This window comes from Barbus barbus (genome assembly GCF_936440315.1).
Source record: "Barbus barbus genome assembly, chromosome: 14".
Taxonomy (NCBI): Eukaryota; Metazoa; Chordata; class Actinopteri; order Cypriniformes; family Cyprinidae; genus Barbus; species Barbus barbus.
The window spans coordinates 13,184,177-13,208,555 of record NC_136742.1 but is presented as its reverse complement, the minus strand read 5'-3'; the positions used below and the strand labels follow the sequence as shown (position 1 = coordinate 13,208,555).

The following is a 24,379-nucleotide window of genomic DNA, read 5'->3' as shown; positions in this document are numbered from 1 at the left end:
AGTAAAACACTTGGACTATTCATTTCACGCACAGTGCACTTTTCTTTTTCTTTACCACTCTGTCTTCTATCACTGCTGCTTTTTCCTCTTCCTCCTTTTCACCACAATGGAATTAGATTGCTGTCAGTGGAAAATCCTGTCCTGTGTTATGAAAAAAAAAGTTATTTAGGCCCTTATATAGTGCTTTTAAGCTTCACTTCAATCAAAAAGTATGTTTACGTGCATGCTTATAATTGAAGTACAGAGTGCAACAGTCGGGCTATGGAAGTAAAAATTCTATTCATTCTGTCCACAGGTGAATTAATAAAAAAAAAAAAAAACTTATAAACTGTTAAAAAAAGACCTACTGTGAGCTACTAGGTTGTTAGTCGATGGTATATCGATTAACAACCTAGTAACTAAATATTTGTGTTTAAAGGGTTAGTTCATCCAAAAAAGAAAATTCTGTCATTAATTAATCACCCTCATGTCGTTCCAAACCCGTGAGACTGTGAGATATTTTTGAAAGCTCTCTGACCCTCCATAGACAGTGAGGAAATTACCACGATCAACGCACAGAAACGTAGCAAGGAGATCGGTAAAATAGTCCATGTGACATCAGGGGTTCCAACTGTAATTTTACGAAGCTACGAGAATATTTTTGTGCGCAAAGTAAACAATAATACCATAATTTATTCAGCAATTCTTCTCCCCGAGTTACCGTCCTCCGCCATTTTGGAAAGTACCCCGGAACGTAATCAATGTAATGAGCATCTAAAATATCTTTCATCTAAAATATCTTAATTTGTGTTCCGAAGATGAACAAACGTCTTACGGGTTTGAAACGACATGATGGTGTGTAATTAATGACAGGAACTTTCCCTTTAAGTACAGGCTTTTACTTTTTTGTCTTTTCGGCTTCCAATCAAAGTTTGTAATGTTATTTACCTCATAGCTGGTTGATTTGGTTGATGACTTACAGTCATGGCCAAAAATATCGGCACCCTTGCAATTCTGTCAGAAAATGCAACACTTCTCAGAAAATTGTTCCAATTGCAAATGTTTTGGTATTCATGTGCTTATTGTTTTTGTTTGCAATGCAACAACACAAAAAAACTGAGAAGAAAAGTCAAACTTGAAAAAAATTTCACACAGAACTCAAAAATGGACTAGACAAAATTATTGGCACCTTGTCAAAATTGTAAGAAATAATTTCTTTTCAAGCATGTGATGCTCCCGTAATTTGTATTTAGACACACCTGTGGCAAGTAACAGGTGTGGGCAATACAGTAATCACACTTGCAACCAGTTAAAATGGAGAAAAGTTGATTCAACCTTTGCGTTGTGTGTCACACTGAGCATGGAGAAAAGAAAGAAGTGTAAAGAGTTGTCTGTGGATTTGAGAGAATAATTGTGGAAAAACATGGACAATCTCAAGGCTGCAAGTCCATCTCCATAGATCTTAATGTTCCTGTGTCTACTGTGTGCAATATCATCGAGGTTTACAGCCCATGGCACTGTAGCTAACCTCCCTGGACGTGGACTGAAGAGCAAAATTACTGAAAAATTACAACAAAAGTTTGTTCGAATGGTGGATAAAGAACCCCGATTAACTTCCAAACAAATTCAAGCTGATCTACAGACACCGGGGACAACAGTGTCAGCTCGCACTATCCGTCGCCATCTGAATGAAAAGGGACGCTATGGTAGGAGACCCAGGAGGACACCACTGCTGACACAAAGGCATAAAAAAAAGCAAGACTGGAGTCTGCCAAAACTTATGTGACACAACCACAATCCTTCTGGGAGAATGTACTGTGGACAGATGAGACAAAAGTAGAGCTTTTTGGTAAAAGACATCATGGCACTGTTTACAGAAAAAGAAATGAGGCCTTCAACGAAATGAACACAGTCCCAACAGTCAAACATGGTGGAGGTTCAAAGATGTTTTGGGGTTGCTTTGCTTATTCTGGATGCCTTGACTGTGTGAACAGTATCATGAAATCTGATGATTACCAAAGAATTTTGGGGAGCAGCGTAGGTGGCCAGTGTCAGACAGCTGCGTCTCCACCAGAGGTCATGGGTCTTCCAGCAGGACAATTACCCGAAACACACTTCAAAAAGCACTCAGAAATGGTTACAAACAAAGTGCTGAGTTCTGAAATGGCCAGCAATGAGTCCAGATCTGAATCTCATAGAACCCCTGTGGAGAGATCTCAAAACGGCATCCTTCAAATCTGAATGACCTGGAGCAGTTTGCAAAAGAAGAGTGGTCCAAAATTAATTAATGAGGTATAAGAAACTCATTCATGGTTACAGGAAGCAATTTGATTTCAGTTAATTTTTCCAAAGGGGGTGCTACCAAATATTATAAGTTAAATATAAGTTAAGGGTGTCAATAATTTTTGAATTCTGTGTGGAATTATCGGATTTGACTTTTCTTCTCTGTTTTGTGTTCCAATGCAAACAAAAAAAATAAACGTGAGTACCAAAACATTTGCAACTGCAACAATGTTTTGAGAGAAGGGTTGCATTTTCTGACAGAATTGCAAGGGTGCCAATATTTTTGGCCAGGACTGTATAACTCTTAATGACTTCTAAAAATCGCTATTGGAAAGTAATGGGATACATACTTCTGGAACCAAGGCTGCTAAAGAAGTGGACAGTTGCTCTGTTTCATTCTTCAGTCTCCATCTGACTGTCCAATTATATATATAATGTGTGATCAGAAATTTGAAGAATGAAATGTGTATTGCATCAATCACACACAGCGCTTTGGCTAGTTGTAGTCTGATTAATGTGTGTACTTGCTAAATGAAGCCAAGCTACAATCACATTATATAGGTCTGTAAGTCTGACTTAAAAAAAACAGACTAGTAAGATTTCAGCTTTAAAATTACATTTTAAATAGGGATGCACCGATACTGGTATCGGGCCCGATACTAAGCTCCTGTACTCGATACCAAACGCAGATACCACACAGCATGTGATAAGTGCCATAGTTAGACAAAGAAATACAGACAACAGAACAACAGACAGCAGAATGGAGTTATTAGAGATTAAGGATGTCTACAAAGTATATGAATGCAATGAAATTAATGTTAAACATTCAGTGTTGACTCCTGTATAGCTGATGTGCGCGAGCTGATGGGCTAAGCAAAGCACGCTGAGTGGATTGAGCGTGCGGTGGCGCAGATGCGCGAGCTCGTCGAGTGAATATCCCTTTCTCACAGACATCACTGGATAGTTTGTAGTCCGGTCGGATATGTCAAAAACAAGTAAAACAATACACGAGTTACATAACGGTAGGGAGGGAGGGAGAGAGAGAGAGTGTGCGCGCACTTCTGTTGTGTGATCTTTATTGATGTTCGCTCACTTGGCACAGGCATCATTTGGCTTAAAACTAAATCGTAAATATAAGACAATTTATAGGGGTATTCACTATAAACCATAATTTATTTTCAACCTTAAGCATACACAGCATTCTGGCGAAAGTGAAACTAACAGCCTATGCGCTATGTTCTGTATTTGTCCCTCTCATTCTGCACCAGTACAAATACGTGCGCATGTTGCACGTTTTGCTTGCTTCATGAGAGATTATGCATTATATGAGTGGCTTTGGAATATAAATTGCAGCACATTTGAAAATAAAATGAAAAAAGCAACTTTTATTTCTGAAAATATCACAGTTAGTTAATAAGTATAACCAGTGCTTTCCTGCATTATTACAGCAAAACGCGCAATTACAGTACCGAGTCGCTGCAATGGAGCAGCTCTAATTAAAGATGATGTACCATAGAGCAAAAAAATGAACAGTGAAAGTAACAAAACTTGTAGAATACATTTTAATGGGTAGGGCTGGGTAAAAAATATCGATTCTCCGATTTTAATCGATCTTCAGTTTAACGCAACGATATCGATTCGGGAAATCCCCGAATCAATTCTTAATGCGCGTGCATGAACGTACGTGAAGTAAGAGGATATGAATATTCACCTCTCGTCCTGAAGGTGTCACCATCTATAGATATACTTACCTGGCAGGGGAGACACCATGATCAAGAAGGCGGTTCACCCAGAGCGAGGCTTAGCCATTGCACTCCGAGTATGGGTCACCATACTTGGCTGAATGTCACTTCACTTATCTTTCGAATTGCTCCACTAAAAAAAACAACTGTGTGCACCCTATTATTAATGTAGATGTGTATTTCAGTAATAAACTTAAGTAGGAGAGTTTCAGTTACCAGCATTTATATCAAAATATGGATCCCATGTCTGCAAAACTAACATTTTAAATGAAATATTGATAGCTAATCGATATCGAATCGAAACCATAAAAATAAGAATCGAATCGAATCGCAGAATTGGTCACAATACCCAGCCCTATTAATGGGCGTAATTAAGTGTGAAAATAACCGAAGATATTATACAGTTAAATCAAAATAAAGTAAACTGTGACATATTATAACCAAAAATTCTTCATACAGTGGACTACCAGTAAAATTTATACAAATTTGGGACAAAAAATTATTCAGACCGAGTTTGGGAAAAAAACTGAAGTTCAGGTTTGCATGAACCTGGTTTACAGCATGCCCAGGAGACTACAGGCTATCATTAAGGCTAAGGGTGGCTCGACAGAGTATTGATAGTTGTGTAAATATTGTCATACTAGCAGCTGTCTGAATAATTTTTGGTTTATTGTAATCCATTATGTACCTTTCTATCAAAGTTATCTGACATTACAGGGCTTGACGCTTACCTATTCCCCAAGGAGCACATGTGCTCCTAAGTCAAAAAATTTAGGAGCGCATTAAAAACATTTAGGGGCGCAATGCAAATTTTTCTAATTAGGTGTTTTAGCTTAATAAGGGGATACAAAGAGACATTTACAAGCACCATTATTTAATTTATCAGAATACAGAAAGTACACAAGGTTTTTAAATAATTTTACTTCAGACACTATTTAATAGGCTAATTATGTAACTAGTTATAATCCTATTAAACTGTGTCGGTATAAAATTTTCACAATAATCATTGAAGCTTTTGTCACGGTATATGTTTTTGTTTTTAAATCACAATATATAATTTCTAAGTGAAAAAAAAGTGTTGTCCTCCTAACAGGTTAAATAACTTTATTAAAGATCATTTACTAAAAGACTTTTATAAAAAATACATAAAAATATAAAGTAAACAAGTGTTTCAAGATTAGAGTGCAAAAGATTGTTCAAATGAACGAAAGAACAATAGGTAAGTAAGGTCCCATGTGTTAACATTAGTTAAAGCAGGTTAACATTAACTAAAAATGTGCAATAGCTAATTGTTGCAGTAGTTAATATTCTTTGTTAATGTTGATTTAATAAAAAATACAACTATGTTAGTTAATGTTAGCTCCATTGAATTATATTAAGACAACTTTTGATTTTATAATGTATTATTAAAAGTTGAAATTAAGATAGCATTATTAATAAATGCAGTCATTGTTTTTTTCATGTTAACTAATGGAACTTGTGTTACTGAACAATAATAACGAATCAGTCGTTGATATATAGATAGGCCCACTGTTCTCTATTATAGATCAGTGGATGGGCCATGTTTAGGTTAGAAACAATGTTTGAAAATAAATAGCTCATTAAGTCTTTAAGTAAGACTTATTTGATGCTATTGTGAAGACTAAAGCGAATATAAATATCTAAATGACTGAGTGTGAAACATTATTTACACTGTTTTAGGAAAATAGTGCAGCTGATTTGTTTACTGGGTTACCGGGGTAACGGCAGCGGCAGCGCCCTCTAGTGGCGAATGTGCGTCATTCAGCGCGTCTTCACTTTAACTCGCTCCGCTTTTCTTCTCATCTGTGCTCATTTAAATTAAACCGTTGCCTTTTTAAAGTTCTAAAGTAATCATATGAGGCTGCATCGCAATTTTTCCATAAATAAACAGAATAAATTAATACGTTTGTTATAGGCTACTGTATAAGTTAGGCTGTTTTGTATTTTAGTTTTGTATTCGCACTTGCGCTCCTAAATACATTTTCCAGTTCGCACACATCTATTTTTAGTCGCAAATGCGAGTGAAATGCTCGCACTGTCGAGCCCTGCATTATCAAGCTGAATTTGTTCAGACACAGTTTTACTCTGAGTTCTTGTCATATTTTATTACCATTTTCTAAACTATAGCGAATAAACCGTGATAATGTGAGAAATTTTAAAGGTGTTTGAATAAATTTTGGTTTGACTGTATTTATTTGATAAATTAAGTTAACCAATTAACATTATACATTCTCTTTTGGTTTCTGTACCCAATATTTAAAAAATGTACAAATGCAATGAAAATATCAGTATCGGTACTCGGTATCGGCAAGTACCAAAAACAAAAGTATCGGGTGAGTACTGAAAAAAGTGGTATCGGTACATCCCTAATTTTAAATAAATGAATTATTGGTTTAGCACGAAGCTCAAAATTCACAGAAATTCACAGTAAGATTGTGTGGCGACGCAGATTCAGATATTTCTGAATAAAGAGAGAAACATTTTGCTGTCACACATTTCTGCTTTGTCGTTACAACTCCCTCATAAATTAATGTTGTGTCTTTGACTCATTTCCTTGGGAAAATGCATCCAGTGTAAAACTTCTGCTTTTTCTTCAGATGAACGGAAGTTAACTCAGCTTAAACAAAAGAATATAGGATGTATCCCTGCCTGATTCAGAAGCTGAATAAGACTTTATTTTGGGGGAGGTCTGTGGTTAAAAATCCTGTTCACTTGCCTGTTAATCAGTTGGTTTTGTTTTGATTCCACTTAATGCTTACTCTCTCTTAGTCTTGGTTGATGACAAAAACAAGGAAGAGGACATGCATGTGAACAAATTAAGTGTTCATCTAAGCGATCTATACAACCAAGTTCTCCCCCTTACCGTAGATTCCTGTCAGGAATGTCACTTGTGGCACAGGAAGCAGGGCATGACGGTGCAGCTTCCAGGAAAGGCTCAGGAAACCAGAACCGTCTCTAAGGAGTGACTTTCGTAAAAATAGTGTTTCACTCCGCATGTAATTTGTGCTGTTCATTGTCCCCTCCTCAGCCACCGAGACCTCAATAACCCTTCCTTCTCAGTCCCTTGGCTTTTTTTGTGTGTGTGAGCATCACGTGGGTCTAATGATGATTCAGATCTTTGGGGGGGTTTTGCAGGCTTTCTGTTATCATCAAGCCAGGCTATTGTTAGTGTGTGCTGTAGCTTGTGTCGGTTTCAGAGCACTCGGGCCTTATGTGTGAACATGGTGCTGCTGTTTTGTTCCCTCTCCCAGCCGTTTCCTGTGGTTCTAACTTTACAGGATGTACGTCCAGATAAATCTATTGCATTTCCTGTTTATGATTGATGGCGTGGTCCCAGCTGAAGGCCTGGAATTTGGGACTACTTAAAGGAATAGTTCACTCAAAAATGGAAATTACCACTTTTTTTTTTTTTTATCTAATGTCTCTGCAAACTGGACTTTCTAAATTCTGGCAAATAGAAAAGCAGATGTTTCGCAGAGTGTTCAGGCTGCTCTTTTCCATAAAAAGAGTTCCAGAAATAACAAAAAGCACCATTTTCAGAAGCAACAGAACAGAAATTAAGTTTTCAGTCTTCAGTAAAATTGCAAAATCACCATAAAAGTACCTTTTTAAAGTGGTCCATACAACTCTTGTACTATATTCCAAGTTTACTGAAGCCATGCAATAGCTGTTGATGAAGAGCTGACATTTTTTTAAAGGGATAGTTCATCCAAAAATGAAAATTACCCCATGATTTACTCACCCTTAAGTAGGGCTGGGCGATATGGCTGAAAACTGTATCACGATATCAGTGTTTCATATCGGTCGATATCGATAATTATTGATATTTTTTTTAAGGTGGTACATCAAGTTTGTGGTATTACCAGTCTTGGCGGGGACGACGGTCTTGCATAATTTGCAGACGACATTTGGTCTGACTACGGTCAGACTTATAATATCCAAAAACTGCCATACTGGGAGCTGACTTTCTCTTTTATTTACAATTTCCTCGCTCGCTGCGGCACTCATTTTCTGCTTATGAAGAGGAATCCAGCAGACCAGCCAATAGGGTCTGGCTGCAGACGTGCACTCTGTCGCGCGTGCGCTTTTTTTTTTTTTTTTTTTTTTTGCGCGTGCGCACTTAGACACGAGACAACGATATGGCGCAACCACACATGATACTGTTACATGATTGGCTGTTAGCGTGTCACTCCCTACGTTGCTAGGTTACCAGAGAGCGAGTGCCTTTGTTAATGCAACCAAACTTGCTTTGCAGCCTTTGTTTTCTTCCGACGAAGAATAAAAAATATCGAACGTTTTATCGAACACATTTTTTATTGATATCGTTCACGTGTCTATCGCGATACATATCGTTATCGTTTTATCGCCCAGCCCTACCCTTAAGCCATCCTAGGTGTATATGACTTTCTTACCATGGAAAACTAAAATGATATTTAGTGCTATATTTAGGAATCTAAATTTTTATTTATGTAAAATGTTGATTATACCAATAAATGAAAAGCAATGCAAGGATGAATTTGCCAAAGTGAATGATATTTGATAATGCATGATTTGAAGAGACTGTAAACAAAGCTCTCAAGTCATATAGCTACTTTTATAGTACTTTTTGTAATTTTTGGAGCTTGGCTGTCCATCTTGGAAAAGCAAACATCTGGGTTTGTGATGACATGATTGAGTCTATTTGAGGCCTGCATTTTTAATTAGACTGTCCCTTGAAAGACTTGTTTTTGTGATAGTCTAGTGTTTGACGCATACTTAATGGCACTCCTTTGTGCCTCACCTGAATAGAACACGAAAGAAAAACATGGACAGGGAGAGGGGAATCAAGGAGAACTAGATTGAAGCAGACATTTTTTACATAACGTCACAGTGGGTCACTACAGGGCAAACAAATCTCCTGTAATGACTGCTACAGAGTGAGAGCTCTACGTGTTGAGGATGAGCGCTGATCTCTTTATCTGTTATATTGAGTGAATCACTCATGTAAAGAATGATTAGGTCAAAATACATGGCATCTTGAATAGTGTTATTATTTGGCATTGGCTTGTCCAATATCAAATCTGGTATATAACAAAAAGTGAACTGTATTTATCTCAAAGAGTATGGATAATGATTTTACTAGAAGTTTAATTGGATTTAAAGGTATGGAACTGTCTAGATCAGTGTTTTCAGGCTTTCACAGGGCTGATAGTTCAACAAAAAATTACAATTCTGTCATTTACTCACCCTAATATTGTTCATAATGTGTATGAGTGTTAATGAGTGGGAATTTGGCCAGGACACCGGGGTTACACCCCTACTCTTTACGAGAAGTGCCATGGGATTTTTAGTGACCACAGAGAGTCAGGACCTCGGTTTAACGTCTCATCTGAAAGATGGTGCTTTTTACAGTATAGTGTCCCCGTCACTATACTGGGGTGTTAGGACCCACACAGACCACAGGGTGAGCACCCCCTGCTGGCCTCACTAACACCTCTTCCAACAGCAACCTAGTTTTCCCAGGAGGTCTCCCATCCAGGTACTGACCAGGCTCAACCCTGCTTAGCTTCAGTGGGCAACCAGTCTTGGGCTGCAGGGTAATATGGGTGTGCCATGACTGTGAGAAGGGGATACTAACTCGACAAGCTCGCACATGTGCGCCGCCACATGCTCAATCCACTCAGTGTGCTTTGCTTATCAGCTACTGCACATCAGTTAATACTGAATTTTTAACATTATATGAATTGCATACATATACCTTAATCTCTAATAATAACTCCATTCTGCTGTCTGTTGTTCTGTTGCCGGTGTTTCTTTGTCTGAATAGGGCACTTATCACATGCTGTTTGGTATCGGGCATTTTAACGAGTACGAGTACAGGAGCTCAGTATCATACCGGTATCGGCACATCCCTAAATATTCTGGTAAAAGTTTTTTTTTTTTTTTTTATTTTATTAATTTTTTATCTTGCTTTTTATGATATAATAGAAAATGCAGATAAGAAGCAAGACTCCAAAGAATAAAACATAATAAAAAATGTATATATTCAAAATTATATTATTAATTTGATGTTTTCATATTTTTTTTCTATTTTTAATATTTCAAAATGTTTAGGGGGAAAGTGAAAATGTGGCAGTTAAAAATCAAGACTAATCATCCGACTTGACCAGTATCACAAATTTTGTTTTATTGAGCCCTGTCTCATACTCTGTGTTGCACAGTTAAGGCCCAAAGCCAGTTCTAAATTTTACATTGCATATTCAGAGTGATGCAACCCCTTCCTTGTCCTCAGGGCTGCACGGTTGCTAAGCACCCATCTCACTGTATAGATCCGTACATCAGAATCTCTTTGTGAACTCTGACCTTTGATCCCCTAGGACCTTAGCTCTTATGTACATGATTTCTCCTTTGGACGCGAGTGTGTCGGTGACAATCGCATTGCAGAGTCCATTTTGGTCACCTGCTCCCTCTCCTTCTCCATGTACCTCCCCCGCATTTTCAATCAGGTCAAGCCGACTGCCTTTGTGGAAACGTGTGTCTAAAAAAGGAAAGAGGGAAAGAGGACAGGAGACACCGAGGGAGGAGGAATTGGGGGGTTTCTGAGAACTCAGGGTTTGGTTTGTTTTTGTAATGAGGTCAGTTATCTGCTGCGGTTTTGGAGCCTTACAGATAAGACGCATGTGTGTGATTAAGCCTCTGTTTGAGTTTGTCGTGAAAGTGGACATTTCAGATACTTTGATTCATGCACAAACACGCTCCAGAGGACATCAAAGGGGGACAAAAAGTGGAAAACATCAGCAGGGCTTGTAATTTGCCCTTATTATGCAAAGTTAGCACTGTGTTCTTTGCTGAAGCAGCACATTGTGCTCTGGGCAGGTATGCGGGTGTGGGTCCACGTGAGGGGAGCACTGTTCCTCTGCTGAGGGTAAACACACATCATGTGATGTGTCCCGAGCATCGAGGCAAAGTACAGGAAAATTCATGACTCCACTTAACATTAGCCGACTGGACGGTCACAAATAGCCAGTGGACAGAAGATAGCAGAATAACATTGGTCACGCACAGAGGTTTATGTTTGAAAGTCATAGGGGAAACTATAAAATCCCACAGAGATGTTTATATTGTAGGTTTATGAACTGCTCCTGCCCGGTTTAAAGGCTTGTTTTTTACAAAAAAGTATTCTCTGTTCCAAACTCTTATGACTTGACTTCTTTAAAAGGAGATGTTTTGAAGAATGTTCATGCAGGTCTCCTAAGGGGAAAAAATAATTATAACAATGGTCCACATGTACACTACTTTTCCCCAGCAAGGATGCATTAAATTGATCAAAATTAACTGCAAAGATATTTTATCATGTTGTGGATGATTTGTGAGTCTCTAAAATTCAGTGTGTGGAAATAAGTGTTGTGAGCAAAAAAACTCTTTTAATAAAGTGTTGGGCGATATGCTCCATAGTCACATCATCTTATCATCAGCCTGTGAGATCGCCGATACACAATATTATCGTGCTAATTTATAGAGTAGTGGAACTATGATGTCACTTTGTAGGCGAAAACCTGGAAGCGAGTTAGCATTTTAGCACTTCGAGTTCCATCGTCCCAGAGTCAATGGGTTTTTTCAATGGGATTTTGGTTAAATCCCTTAAATAAGGTCCGTGGTTCACACAGACTCAAGATACTTTTTTTATTCTACAACATAAAACACACCAGTTACACCACACTTGTGAATTTTTTTTTAACCTGTTATGTTTCTTAAAAAAGACTGTTGCTAACAAGTTGCTAAATGGGACTACAGGCGCTGTCGGAGACATTCAACGTCATCACGCCGAACAGCTTATCAATTTACAGTATTTTCCAGTTGTAGTATAATTTATAATTCGATTAATTGTAGAATAACCAATGAATAGTTTCTATTCTGTTTATATTCTTGTTGGACAATATTTTTTGCTTTGCCCCGAAATGCGACACGTCTTCGGAGGGAAGATGCTCGTTTTATCGCTTACTGATGCGGAGACTCTGGGTTCGTACCATAAGATAAACTCCTATTACGATTATTACATGTAAACGCCTCATTTGCCGGATTTACATGGTGAAAGTGAAATTTAATGATGCATAGTTCTTAAAGCCACGTTAAAATTTAATGTTTACAGCCACATGAAGCTGTTAGAAAGCATATAGATTGAGGATTTCCTAGAAGCAATGATAAAATAACATTTTGTATACCCACTCTAACAAAATATCTAAAATGTGGTACTTTATTTACTAAAATAAGTTTAGACTTACCATATACAAAAACTCGCTCACTCTGCTGTTATTTAATAGATTAAATGCACTAGACGTTTATTGAATAGTACGTGGGATACGTTTTTAATTCAAATGATTGAACTATGATTGAACATAGAGCTTATTATTAGCGATAATCCAAAAGCCTATTGGCTCGGTCTAGCATGAGTTTATGCACTTTAAAAAACACTCCCATTATAATCAGTGAAGCTATCTCTTATACTTACATCGCAAGCACATCTGCACTTTGTCTCTTATGATAAGAGAATTCGCAAAAGAGCAGTCAGCAAGCGTACGCACTTAACAACAAAACTCCGGTGTTTCAGCGATGACTCCTCTGACCGCCTCTGATTGGCCATTGCATTTATTAGCTCAACAGAATTGTGTGTGATTTGTTATAACGCACAACACTGTAAAAACGCATAAAAATAAATATGATGGGACAAATAAGCCCTAATATTAATTACATCATAATACTAGTCTGATGATGATGATGATAATAATAATAATCGTCTTTATCGTCAAAGGCATCAGCCACAGGCGATATCTCTGACTATCGTCGATACACAATACTATCGTCTATCAGCACAACCCTATTAAAATATTCTCTTTTGTCTTCCAAGTACAAAATGAAGTAATATGGGTTTTTGATTTAAACAAAAAGTTTTCATAATTAAGTTTTGATTGAACTGTTCCTGAACAACCCTACACATTTAATTGAACATGAACTGCTCCTGTCTGTTTTTAAAGCTTTGGTTTTGGATCCTTGGTAACAAGTTGTTTACTTGTGTCAGTCACCAATATCACAGTCTCTCACTGCATTCATGCGTCTCCTCCCTGACTGGTTTGTTTTCCTTCAGGCAGGGTGTTTTGCTGTCCCCACCCCACATGAATGACATCCAACATGACTCTCCTTTCCAACCTGACCCTGTCCTAATATTGAGTCACTCCCCCTGCAGGGAAGACCTTAGTCACCCTTGACATTTTTTGATGTGCTACAGTCTTATGACCTACATTAACCGGTTCTTGAGTGCCATCTCTTTTTTAATGCAAAAAGTCAGCAGTCTTACGTCTCAGCTTTTTCTTTTTCTGATTTTCAGAGGCATCAGAGATCAAAAGCATCTCATTCAGAGCGTTTCTTTCCTCGTGGGGTTTCGGTCTAAGTGGGCCACAAGTGCATGCAATGAATAAATGAGGGAAATAAAAATGCTCAAATTCACCACAGCCTCTAAATCATGCTGAGTTTTAATTTATTTGTATGCATTGGCTAAATCCTCATCTCATCTGTCTAGGTTGCTGTGGTGAAGATGAAACACACAGAGCGTGTTTATGCCATGAAGATCCTCAACAAGTGGGAGATGCTGAAGAGGGCCGAGGTAAACAGATTGGCTCATCATTATTTGTTGCAATTTTCAGGGCTTCAAGCTGCAACTAAATGTTGAAAATGTATCTAGCATTTAAAAAATTAGTTGCCAGCAAAAATATGCATTTTATATGCGTTCATATATGGTTTTATCAGATGAAAGCAAATATGACTAGTGTGTCATCTTTGACATGTGAATCACAAACAAATGACTCTTATGGACAGGTTCTTTTTAACGAGTCAGTCCAAATGATTCACAAGTCATACTTACAAGGCACTTTGAATCAGACTCACTCATTCAGTGAATGTTTTAGATCCATTACTGTATCCATAAAATGAACCATGAATTGTTGTGTGTACTTTAGGTATGTCAAACTTAAAATTAGTCATATCAGTTACTAATTGTTCATCTGACAATGTGTAATTATCTAAACTGAACAGCCAAAAATATCCATCTATATTGAGCAATTCTGTAATTTGGCAGCTTCAGCCCGATCAGTCCTGACAGTGCCCACGGGCCTCACAGAGGCTTGTCAGGAGAACTTTTGTCACTTGGGCTTGTCAGTAATCCTCTTTGAGCTTCACTGGGCTCCTTTTATTCCTCCTCACATGTCCCAATTCAACAGATATAAGATCTAAGACTAACGTCTAAAATGGGAATGCCGTGTATATCATTACTGCAGGTGGATGTAGTTTAATTTATTGAATGAGTTACCATTCATTCTTGATCTCCAAAAGCTAGGGCTGCACAATTAATTGAAAATTAGTTTTTTTATAAGGTTATCAAAGCAAAGTGTAGGAAATAACGAAAATAGTTTTTGAATGTTTTGATGTAATAAGTCTCCTCACGTCTTATGTAGACGGCGTGTTTCCGGGAAGAGAGGAACGTCCTGGTGAATGGAGACTGCCAGTGGATCACTACCTTGCATTACGCTTTCCAGGATGACAACTACCTGGTGTGTCTCCATCCCTACATACACTTATTCTCATAGGACATAACTGAATGTTAGCTGTCATTTAGAGATTTGTTAAACCTCAACACTCAAAATCTTTTTAGACCTACACAGCTCGAACATGATATAAATCATAATCTAAATTATTAGCAGTAATGCAATGTTATTTATGTACTTAAGTAATATTTCTTAAGATTTTTTTTTACTATATTTGTTAACTGAAATTTTACAAATAAAAGCTTTCATTTACATTTTAGTTTTTTAATTTTAGTTTATTTGAATTTACATTATTTTGTAATGTATTATTATTATTTTTTTAAATATTCTATTTAGCTTTAGCTTATTTTGTTTTTAGCCATTTAAATATTTAAAATATTAGAAATTTTACTTAAAGTTTTTGAATTACTTTACATATTTTTATCTTTATTTCAGCTTTAGCTTAATTAAAACTATTTTGTATAGTTTTAGTTAACAATAACAACACTGAGTGCATAAATAGCATCCATTTTCGGTGTATTTAGTGTAAGCTATCTAGATAAAACCTTTAAGCCATAAATAGTTAATGTAACTAATCTGTAATTATATGATGTTTAAATAATTATCAGTGAAATGATGGCCGTAATGAAAATGTCATGTTTATCAGAGTGACTGATTATTTGCAGCGTAACCTCTGATAGTGCAGCCCTCAAACACGCTAACACCGAGTACTGGAGGTTAAGGCACAGTGCATTCTGTGTAGTTGTGTGATAAATATTTGTTAATCATACTATTTGATGTTGTTCAGTTGATATTATGAAGTGCTGAGTCAGTGTTTGTGTAATTGAATGGTGTTGTGTGATAAGGGATGATAATGTCTCCTCCTGCAGTACTTGGTGATGGATTATTACGTGGGAGGCGATCTGCTGACTTTGCTTAGTAAATTTGAGGACCGACTCCCGGAGGACATGTCCAAGTTCTATGTGGCGGAGATGGTGCTCGCTATCCACTCCATTCATCAGCAGCGCTACGTACACAGGTGACAGGATTGAGTGTTTATGTGTGTGTGAAGAGAGAATTAAAGAACAAGTGAGAATCAGACACAGGCTTGATTCTTAGTTAGCTTTAACTTGCAAGACTAGATCCAGAGAAAACAATATGCCCCAATAAGATTTACCCAATGTAGGATTCTGCCCAAGTGTTTGAACATGTACTTACAAGCATAGCAGAGTGGTCATTGGCCCTGTGTGAATAATGTGCACGCTGGAGATCAACAGCACCTCACCCATATGTCCACTCCCACATGAAGCATTTAATGAAATGACCGCAGATGGCTGTGGTGTTCTGGGCTGCAGATCTGTTCAGGTTCAGGGGCCTCTTCCTGGCTGCTTGTCCTGGACTGCCATCCGGTCCAGCTGAGCCCCCTCTTCCTTCCTTCTGTGGAAGCTTCACCTCTGATACAGTAGCGATATTCAAATAGTAGTTTACCAAAAAGTGAACATTTACTCACCCTCACCTTATTTATAACCTATAAAGAGGTGTTTAGCAGAATAAGCACTGTATGAATAAAATCAAACTGAAATGGTGGTATGGCTTAGTGTGATTTATGGAATTGTTTTAGAGTGAAGCACAGCACTTTTAAACTCAAGCAGCTCATCATACCGTATTTTCAGTGTTTCCAAGCACCTCGTTTCACGGTAAATGCTGCTCCAAACAAACTCTGCATTTGGGTTACTTATAACTTTGAAAATGCAACACATGCCAATAAAAGTTCAATGGAGCTTATGTTTGAATATTAAGGAAATGAAGACACAAAAATAAGTATTATTTTCCAGTTTTACTGTATTTTACTATAAGAATTTTTCTTATTCTCTATTTTTAATTTTACAGTTAAATTAAGGAGTATTTCTTATTTTGTATATTTTTCTTTATTAGTAATAATACTACTACTACTACTAATATTTATAGTCATATAAATATATCTTATAGTCATGTTAATGCCAATTCCTATTTAAATAATTGTAATTAGAATTTTTTTTTTCACCCAAATTGTGTGACCCTAGCAGAATGTTCACGCTGCTCTTTTCCCAACAATGGATATGAACAGCTACTGCTGTCAAGCAATTTTTTTTTTTTTTTGCAAAAAATCTACCTAAATTTCAGTCTTTTTCTCTCAAAAAACTCATATTGCTTCAGAAGACTTGGATTATAGTGCATTATTTAAACTAAAAATTAGATTATTTAAACTACTATGTTGTTCCTATGGTGCTTTTTTGGGCTTAACATCTGTTCTCTTGAGCTTTTTTTTTTTTTTACGGAAAAGGGCAGCATTATCTTTAGTTATACAGGTTTATATTGATATGAGGGTGAATTAATGAAGACATTTTATTCTGAGTCTTTAACTTGATTCCTCCAACCAATCATAACAGCCTTTTAAACACATCGCATCATTCTCACTTATAGTAAACAGCCTGCCGGGCCAAAGCAGCTGACTAAAGTCATGCTAGCGCTAGTGAACACACGTGTGTCCACGGGTACAACCCTTCGTGCTTATACTGACACCCAGTGAGGTTGTGAATGGTGTAGTGTGTGTGTGATGAGTTTTGACACCCTGTTTACTCTGTACCCGCTGTGCTCGCCATGGTGCCAGGGCTGTGAATCAGAGGGCACTGTGTGTGTGTGTGGCCCAGTCGTCGAGAGACAGGGTCTGAGTGTGTGTGTGAATGGGGGAGGGTGAACAAAGGCAGGCTGTTTACATGGAGAGCAGGGCATGGCTGGACATGGAGAAACAGCCACCCTGGAGAGCAGCCGCAGGGTGGGATGCCCGCTGGAGAAATAACACCTCACAGTGCAGAGCAGCGTCATCTGTGTGATGTCAGAGCCATCTTTAGAGGTGGTTCTTAACTGGGGGGTCATGACCCAAGAATGAGCCACAGGTCTGTGCTAAATGTGAATAATAATATGCAGCCTACTAGGGGTGGGCGATATGATCAGAAGCTTATCACAATATAAGTAATTTTATTTCGTGGTATCTATCACAATGTAGTTATTTTTGCTTTAAGGTCTTTATGATATCAAAATTTATGATGCCATCGAAATTTCATAGTTCTTGTCACCAGTATCAATATCATACAAAAAACTAATACTAGCCAAAATTTTTAAAAAGCTAACTGAAGACAAGTAAACTGTCAGCGATTTAATAAGAATATAATTACTAGCAAGAGGACAAGAAAAACAACAGTAAAACAAATAAGAAATGCTCCATACTTTGGGTAATCAAATGCATGAAAACACTGCATATTCTCACTGTGTAAATTAAATATTTATTTTTATGAAAGTTACAAAAGATATTTAGTCAAGAGCAGTGAGAGATTTTAATGTTAATGTTTTATTAAATTAATGTTAGTTAATAAAATATAATTCATTGTTTGTTCACAGCATATTAACTAATGTTACCAAAATATTTAATTTATTTTAAATGTATTAGCTGAATAAACAGTCAACAAATGAAACCTTATTGTAAAGTGAAAAAAATAAATAAATCTGCAATTTAGTGTATCTAGCCAAATAAGGCAGATGCCAACCTGGACAGGTTGCGTGATATACCCTCATCCTCAAAAACCAAAACTGCAGATGGTTTAGAAGAAAAATGATACGACCTAGACTTCATTAAACACAAGTTAACATGCAATGAGGGTAAACATGGTTTACGCTAACCACATTGTGTTTGTGTAAGTACAGAGAGCATGAAACCACTGAAATTTGAGAGACATTTAGAAACCAAAATTGTCGATTTTCCTGGACTTTCTAAGTGATGTTAGTAATTCTACATATTATTGGGTCCATGCTGTTCATTTTAATATTAATAGTTTCCAATCTTGCAGTTTTAATGACATTTTTGTGTGCTAAACAATTTGGATTTAGGTCACCACTTGATGTCCAAGGCAAAGTCCTGAAGCAAAGCCGGTTAAGAACCACTGCTTGAGTTATTTCATGCTTAAATGTTGTGTTTCCTGTTCCCAAAGGGACATAAAACCAGACAACGTGCTACTGGACATGAACGGTCACATCCGTCTCGCTGACTTCGGCTCCTGTCTGAAGATGATGCAAGATGGCACGGTGAGTATGTGATGAAGGGCTCAACTTTGAACTCAAGTGTCGATCTAAAACCAGAGTCAGTTTGTCATCCTTGCAGGGTGGTCTCCATCTGTTCGGTGAAAGCACTGCCCCTGCCCTCTTTTCTCTCTCTGCTTCTTACATTAATAGAGCTGCTTTTGGCCTTGCTGCCCTAGAAGGGGAGGGCTAATTAGAAAGGCCCGTCGCTGCCCACCCTCTGGTTCACAGACTGATGAGTCACCATAGCGCACTGATAACAAGACCAAGGCCAAAACAGCTTTTATCTACTGCTCTCTCTGTATGTGTGTGTGTTCTCCATGCCAGCAGCATGTAGAAGGGCAGAGCGGGACTTTAGTTTTTCAGCTGCACATGTGCTGTGTTCCACACCAACTGAGCAGATCCCTGCATATTTGTAGATGTTACTCCTGTATTTAGATGTCGAGTACAGGAGATCTTTGCAAATATTCAAAACAACAGCAAATCGTGATCAGTTCACAGTTATTGAGTATGAGGCACTTATAACGCGTTTAAAAATGCAGCATGCGCCAGCCATCTTCCCAAACTTGTAATGAGAACTTGAGTGCTTATAATCCAGCTGTTGTCAGCATAAGAGAAGCTTTAAAGGCTTCCAGCAGTTTTCGACAGGAAATAACATCTTGATGGTTTAACATGAAAATAAAGAAATTGAATATAAAATATTTAATAATAAATATTTTTTGTAGAGTATATTTTTTGAAAACATGTTTTTTATTTTACAATGAAATATTACATTGGTAATTTCTTTTGTTTGTTTTTAGGAATTTAATATAAATAAAAATATAATGTAAAATGAAATTTATTAAATTATTATGAAATTAGAAATTAATAATAGTAATTATTAGTAGTAAGTTGGTATATATTTTTGGTTACATTGTGCAGCCGTACAAATAAGCACAAAACACCTGGAGCTAAAAAAAAATAATTTTTTATGTGTGTACCTGCTAAAAGTACATATTGACTGTTTATAGTCATACTTACATAAAGGTGAGTTTTTGCAAACGTTAAAGTAAAAGCCACAAAGCCTTAATTTGTTGTCATGGTTTCTGTAATGTTGCTTGAAGGCATCTTTATGCTTCTATCAACATCTTTCAGTGTTATCTTAGACAGTCTTTACGTCTTCTCTGCAATTAAACATTCTACAAAAATAACCGGAGGTCAAGACATGTTTTGAGTGCTTTTGTAAGGTACATGTTTTATGGGCAAGATTGGGCAAGACTTGGCATGGTGGATATTATGTATCTACACCTTTATAGTAGTGTTTTTGTGCACTACTGGTTAATGTGTCTATAGCTGTTGTCACTTATTTAAAGGCATCCACAAGTTCAGGGTCTATAAGATTTTTTATGTTTTTGAAAGAAGTCTCTTAGGCTCACCCAGACTTAATTTTTTTGATGAAATCTTAATCTAAAATATAATTAAAATGTTAAAATGTAATTTGTCCCTGTTATGGTAAAGCTACATTTTCAACATTATTACTCCAGTCTTTAGTGTCACATGATCCATCAAAAATCATTCTAATATGCTGATTTGCTGCTCAAAAAAATATTACTTATTATCAATGCTGAAAACGGTTATCCTGCTCCATATTTGTGTGGAAGCTATGATATATTTTTCAGGATTCTTTGAATTGAAAATTCAAAAGAACAGCATTTATATTAAATAAACCTTATAACATTATATAAATCTTTCCTGTCACTTAGAAGAAAGTATTAATTAAAATTTTTTACCGCAAATGAAGACCTATTCAGCTTTGTGTGTGACCTCACTTCCTGTCATCCCCTGTGCAGGTCCAGTCATCAGTGGCTGTGGGCACCCCAGACTACATCTCCCCTGAGATCCTGCAGGCCATGGAGGACGGCATGGGGAAATACGGGCCGGAGTGTGACTGGTGGTCTCTAGGCGTCTGCATGTATGAGATGCTCTACGGCGAGACGCCCTTCTACGCTGAGTCCCTGGTGGAGACCTACGGGAAGATCATGAACCACGAGGTAAGATGATCTACAGTAACATTTGTGTTTTTGGTATTTGTCCAGTTTACAAACAAACACACATTTACAATCACACATTTGCATCTTGAGAAATTCGAAATTTCCCATGATAGAAAAAGCATGAACCACAGTGAATCTGTTGATAATGTTTATTTATAGCCAGTAAAAATAAAGCTTAAGCTAATTATCCTGACAAATAACATCCCGGCTGTAACTCCTGTGGGATGCATAACATGGTTCATAAAATCAGGACTGCCCTAATTTTATCGGCACATCTGGTCATTATGAGTAGTGGTTTAGGGTGGAAATATTTTTGTTTAAAGTAAACTGGTCTAATTTGCACTATTTAGGAGCGTTTCCAGTTCCCCTCTCACATCACGGATGTGTCCGAGGAGGCTAAAGACCTGATTCAGCGGCTGATTTGCAGTAGAGAGCTTCGGTTGGGTCAGCACGGCATCGAGGAGTTCAAGAAGCACCCCTTCTTCTCCGGAATCGACTGGGAGAACATTCGCAACACAGAGGCACCGTACATCCCTGACGTCAGCTCTCCCTCAGACACCTCCAACTTTGATGTAGATGATGATGTGCTGAAAAACCCGGTTGGTTTAACTCTTTAAAAAAAAAAAAAAGCATTTTGTCCCATATGAAATAACAAGCCTGAAACCTTAAGCATACTAGAGTGCCCACTTGTTTGTATTCAACCTTTGACTCTTTCTGTTTCCCCCTGTAGGACATCGCTCCCCCAGTATCTCACACAGGTTTCACCGGGCAGCACTTGCCATTTGTGGGCTTCACCTACACCACAGACAGCTGTTTCTCAGACCGCGGCAGCGTGAGTAGGGTGGCGCTGGCGGATGGAGGCGCCGGGGAGGATCTCCAGGATGGGGGTCTGCAGGTGGAAGCCTTTGAGAAGAGGATTCGTTGTCTGGAGCAGGAGAAACAGGAGCTCAACCGCAAGCTGCAGGGTAATAAATGTAAACTTCACCTGATATCTGAAGAAGGAAAGAAATTTAAATTGTCATCAGTTACTCAGAAGACTTTTGTTCATCTTTGAAACACAAATGAAGGCGTTTTAAATGAAACCTAATAGATTTCTGTTTCTCCATTGTGAGTCCATTCCACCGAAACTTCAAAAAGTTATATAATCTATTTGGTTTTAGTAGTTTTGTTTCATTTTGTAAATCCATCAGTGAAATGTATTCTGATTAGATACTGATTGTTTGTTCCACCCATGATTTCCTAGAATCCACTCAGGCTGTTCAGTCCCTCCATGGCTCTGGGCGTGGGGCCGGCACACTTGGTCGTGATAAAGAGATTAAAAAACTCAATGAGGAAATCGATCGGCTCAAAAAGAAACTGGCAGGTAATGGGTCTCCCAATCCTTGTCAATGGATATATGACATGATAAAGCCTGTTATGAGTCATGTCAAAGCACTACACACACACCTACATTATAGATTAACTATGATCACACGTTCGTAGAAAAGTGCCGCAATAAGTCTTTGTGTCAAGATTGCGAGTAAACGCCACTTCCTCTTATCAGAATTTCTTAATTTGATTATTTGGCTGTACATTTGTGTCAGCTAATTAGTCACATCCAAGATAACTCTGAGTAACTTGTCTCTCTCCAGACTCTGATAGGCTGGAGCACCAGCTCGAGGAGGCGGTGACTCTGAGACAGGACTTTGAAAGTTCCTCCACCAAACTAAAGGCCCTGGACAAGCAAGTCAAAGCTCTCAAGCAGGAGAAGGAGGATATCCATAAGGTATGAGTGACTGGAGAGTTGGGTTACCAGTCATTCCTGAATGCAAGAACTGCTTTCTTGTAGTACGAGAAATTATTCCCACAAATATAAATATTTCTAAACATTTTCAGTCCTGCATGGTAATCAAAAGGAATTTCTGATTCCTGTTTACAATTTTAGTTCCTTAAAAGTAATTAATTGGTAAATGATGAGATGCATTTAATCTTGCAAAAGGCATTTACACAAATATTTTAAAATGATATTTATTACATTATAAATAGTGCCGTCAAATTATTAATCGTGTCAAACAATGAATTCTGCCGTCAAAAGATTAATCGCAAAATATATACATGCAGTATATATTTTAAAAACCTTTACATGTATTTGCATGTATAAATTTCTAAACAAAAACTTTTATTTTGGATGCAATTAATTGTGATTAATCGTTTGACAGCACTATTAATAAACAACCAGTCAATAACTGTTGGATATAAGTCTGCACTCTGTTATCTCTTTGTCAATAATCATTACTCAGGTGTAGGTCAACATAAGAAAATATTTGCTGCATTGTAAGCTTCGTTTGTTTGTTCCACTCGTAGGTACATGCTGTATGGTTTAAATTCACTAAAATAAATGTATATATAAAAAAAAAAAAGAATGCTTTTCAGAACAAGAACAGGATCTCAGTTCTCAGCTCTACTATAAAGAGTTACCGAGGTGTAAAAATCTCTTGGACACCTTCAGTGTCGTCATATACTGTGCATGAAACACATTACATGCTGTAACAGATTACATGACTGCAGACATAATTGCCAGAGAACAGTACTCCTGTCCTTGTGCTGAAGATTACATGTCCTCTTCAGCTTTATTCAATCAGGAAATTCATAAACACTGGCCCGCTTCATCAAGATTAATGTCATCACCCCCTCACACAGGGCAGGTCAAGATTCTCACCGCATATCGCATTTTTAGCTAATCGAATTTGTCTGGCCGTTCCACTTGACTCCTGACCCAGAGTCCTGGCTCGCACCCACCAAAGCTCTGCATGGCTGCTGTATGAGAACTATTCCAGCCTGTGTTTTTTAGTCAAAAATACTTCCAGTAAGATTTCTCTGTTAATTTCATATGTGCCGGTTGATATCTTCCTTACGAGCATGTCTCCTCCTTTTAGCACACAACTCCCAATTCTCTTGATGATTTCTATTTCTCACTCAGCCTCTTTTCAGTCCTTTCTCTCCAGGCGCGGCTGCTCTTTCCTTTTTCTCTCCGTCCACTGCTCCTCTCGCACACTCTTTCAGTGCTATCGTTTTCACATCTTCTGATCTCACCCCTCCATCCCATTTCATCTGTTTCTCGTGCTCTCCCTTTCCAGCAACTGGTGGAGTCTCTAGATCGCCTGAAGTCTCAGACCAAGGAGCTGAAGGACGCCCACCAGCAGAGGAAGCTGGCCATGCAGGAGTTCTCGGAGCTGAACGAGCGCATGGCCGAGCTGCGCTCGCAGAAGCAGCGTCTGTCGAGGCAGCTGCGTGATAAGGAGGAGGAGATGGAGGTGGTGATGCAGAAGATCGACGCCATGCGCCAGGACATCCGCAAAACCGAGAAGGCCCGCAAAGAGGTGAGCAGCAAGATTAAAGGGGGTCACATGGCTCCTCTTGTAATGTTATGACTATTTGGATCTGTTTTTAAAGTAAATGGAGATGAATTGTCAGGGGCTTTCAAGACGTATTCACACTGCATGTGTCATCCTGGTATTCCGAACTGGTGCTGTGCCGTGTTTATTACTCAGCGTCATCATGTTAACACCCCCGGGGCTGACGGAGGGCACAGTTAGATGAAAACAAGGCCTTGGAATGCGCCACATTTTTGAAGTTCATCAGTCACGCTCCAGAGAGAGACGAATTCAACAGCTCCAAA

At 38.0% G+C, this 24,379-nt stretch overlaps 1 protein-coding gene across 2 annotated transcripts in view; it reads left to right on the top strand.

Annotated features, from left to right (window-relative positions):
* Positions 1-24,379, top strand: part of LOC306879854 (serine/threonine-protein kinase MRCK beta-like) — a 73,565-nt gene that overhangs the window by 21,656 nt on the left and 27,530 nt on the right. For both annotated transcript variants that reach the window (XM_079433071.1, XM_079433070.1), the window contains exons 3-12: positions 13,579-13,662; positions 14,510-14,605; positions 15,469-15,617; positions 18,604-18,697; positions 20,521-20,721; positions 21,072-21,320; positions 21,452-21,686; positions 21,965-22,084; positions 22,353-22,486; positions 23,838-24,080. In XM_079433071.1, coding sequence (XP_079289197.1) covers positions 13,579-13,662; positions 14,510-14,605; positions 15,469-15,617; positions 18,604-18,697; positions 20,521-20,721; positions 21,072-21,320; positions 21,452-21,686; positions 21,965-22,084; positions 22,353-22,486; positions 23,838-24,080 — 1,605 coding nt within the window. The remainder of the gene's footprint in view (positions 1-13,578; positions 13,663-14,509; positions 14,606-15,468; positions 15,618-18,603; positions 18,698-20,520; positions 20,722-21,071; positions 21,321-21,451; positions 21,687-21,964; positions 22,085-22,352; positions 22,487-23,837; positions 24,081-24,379) is intronic.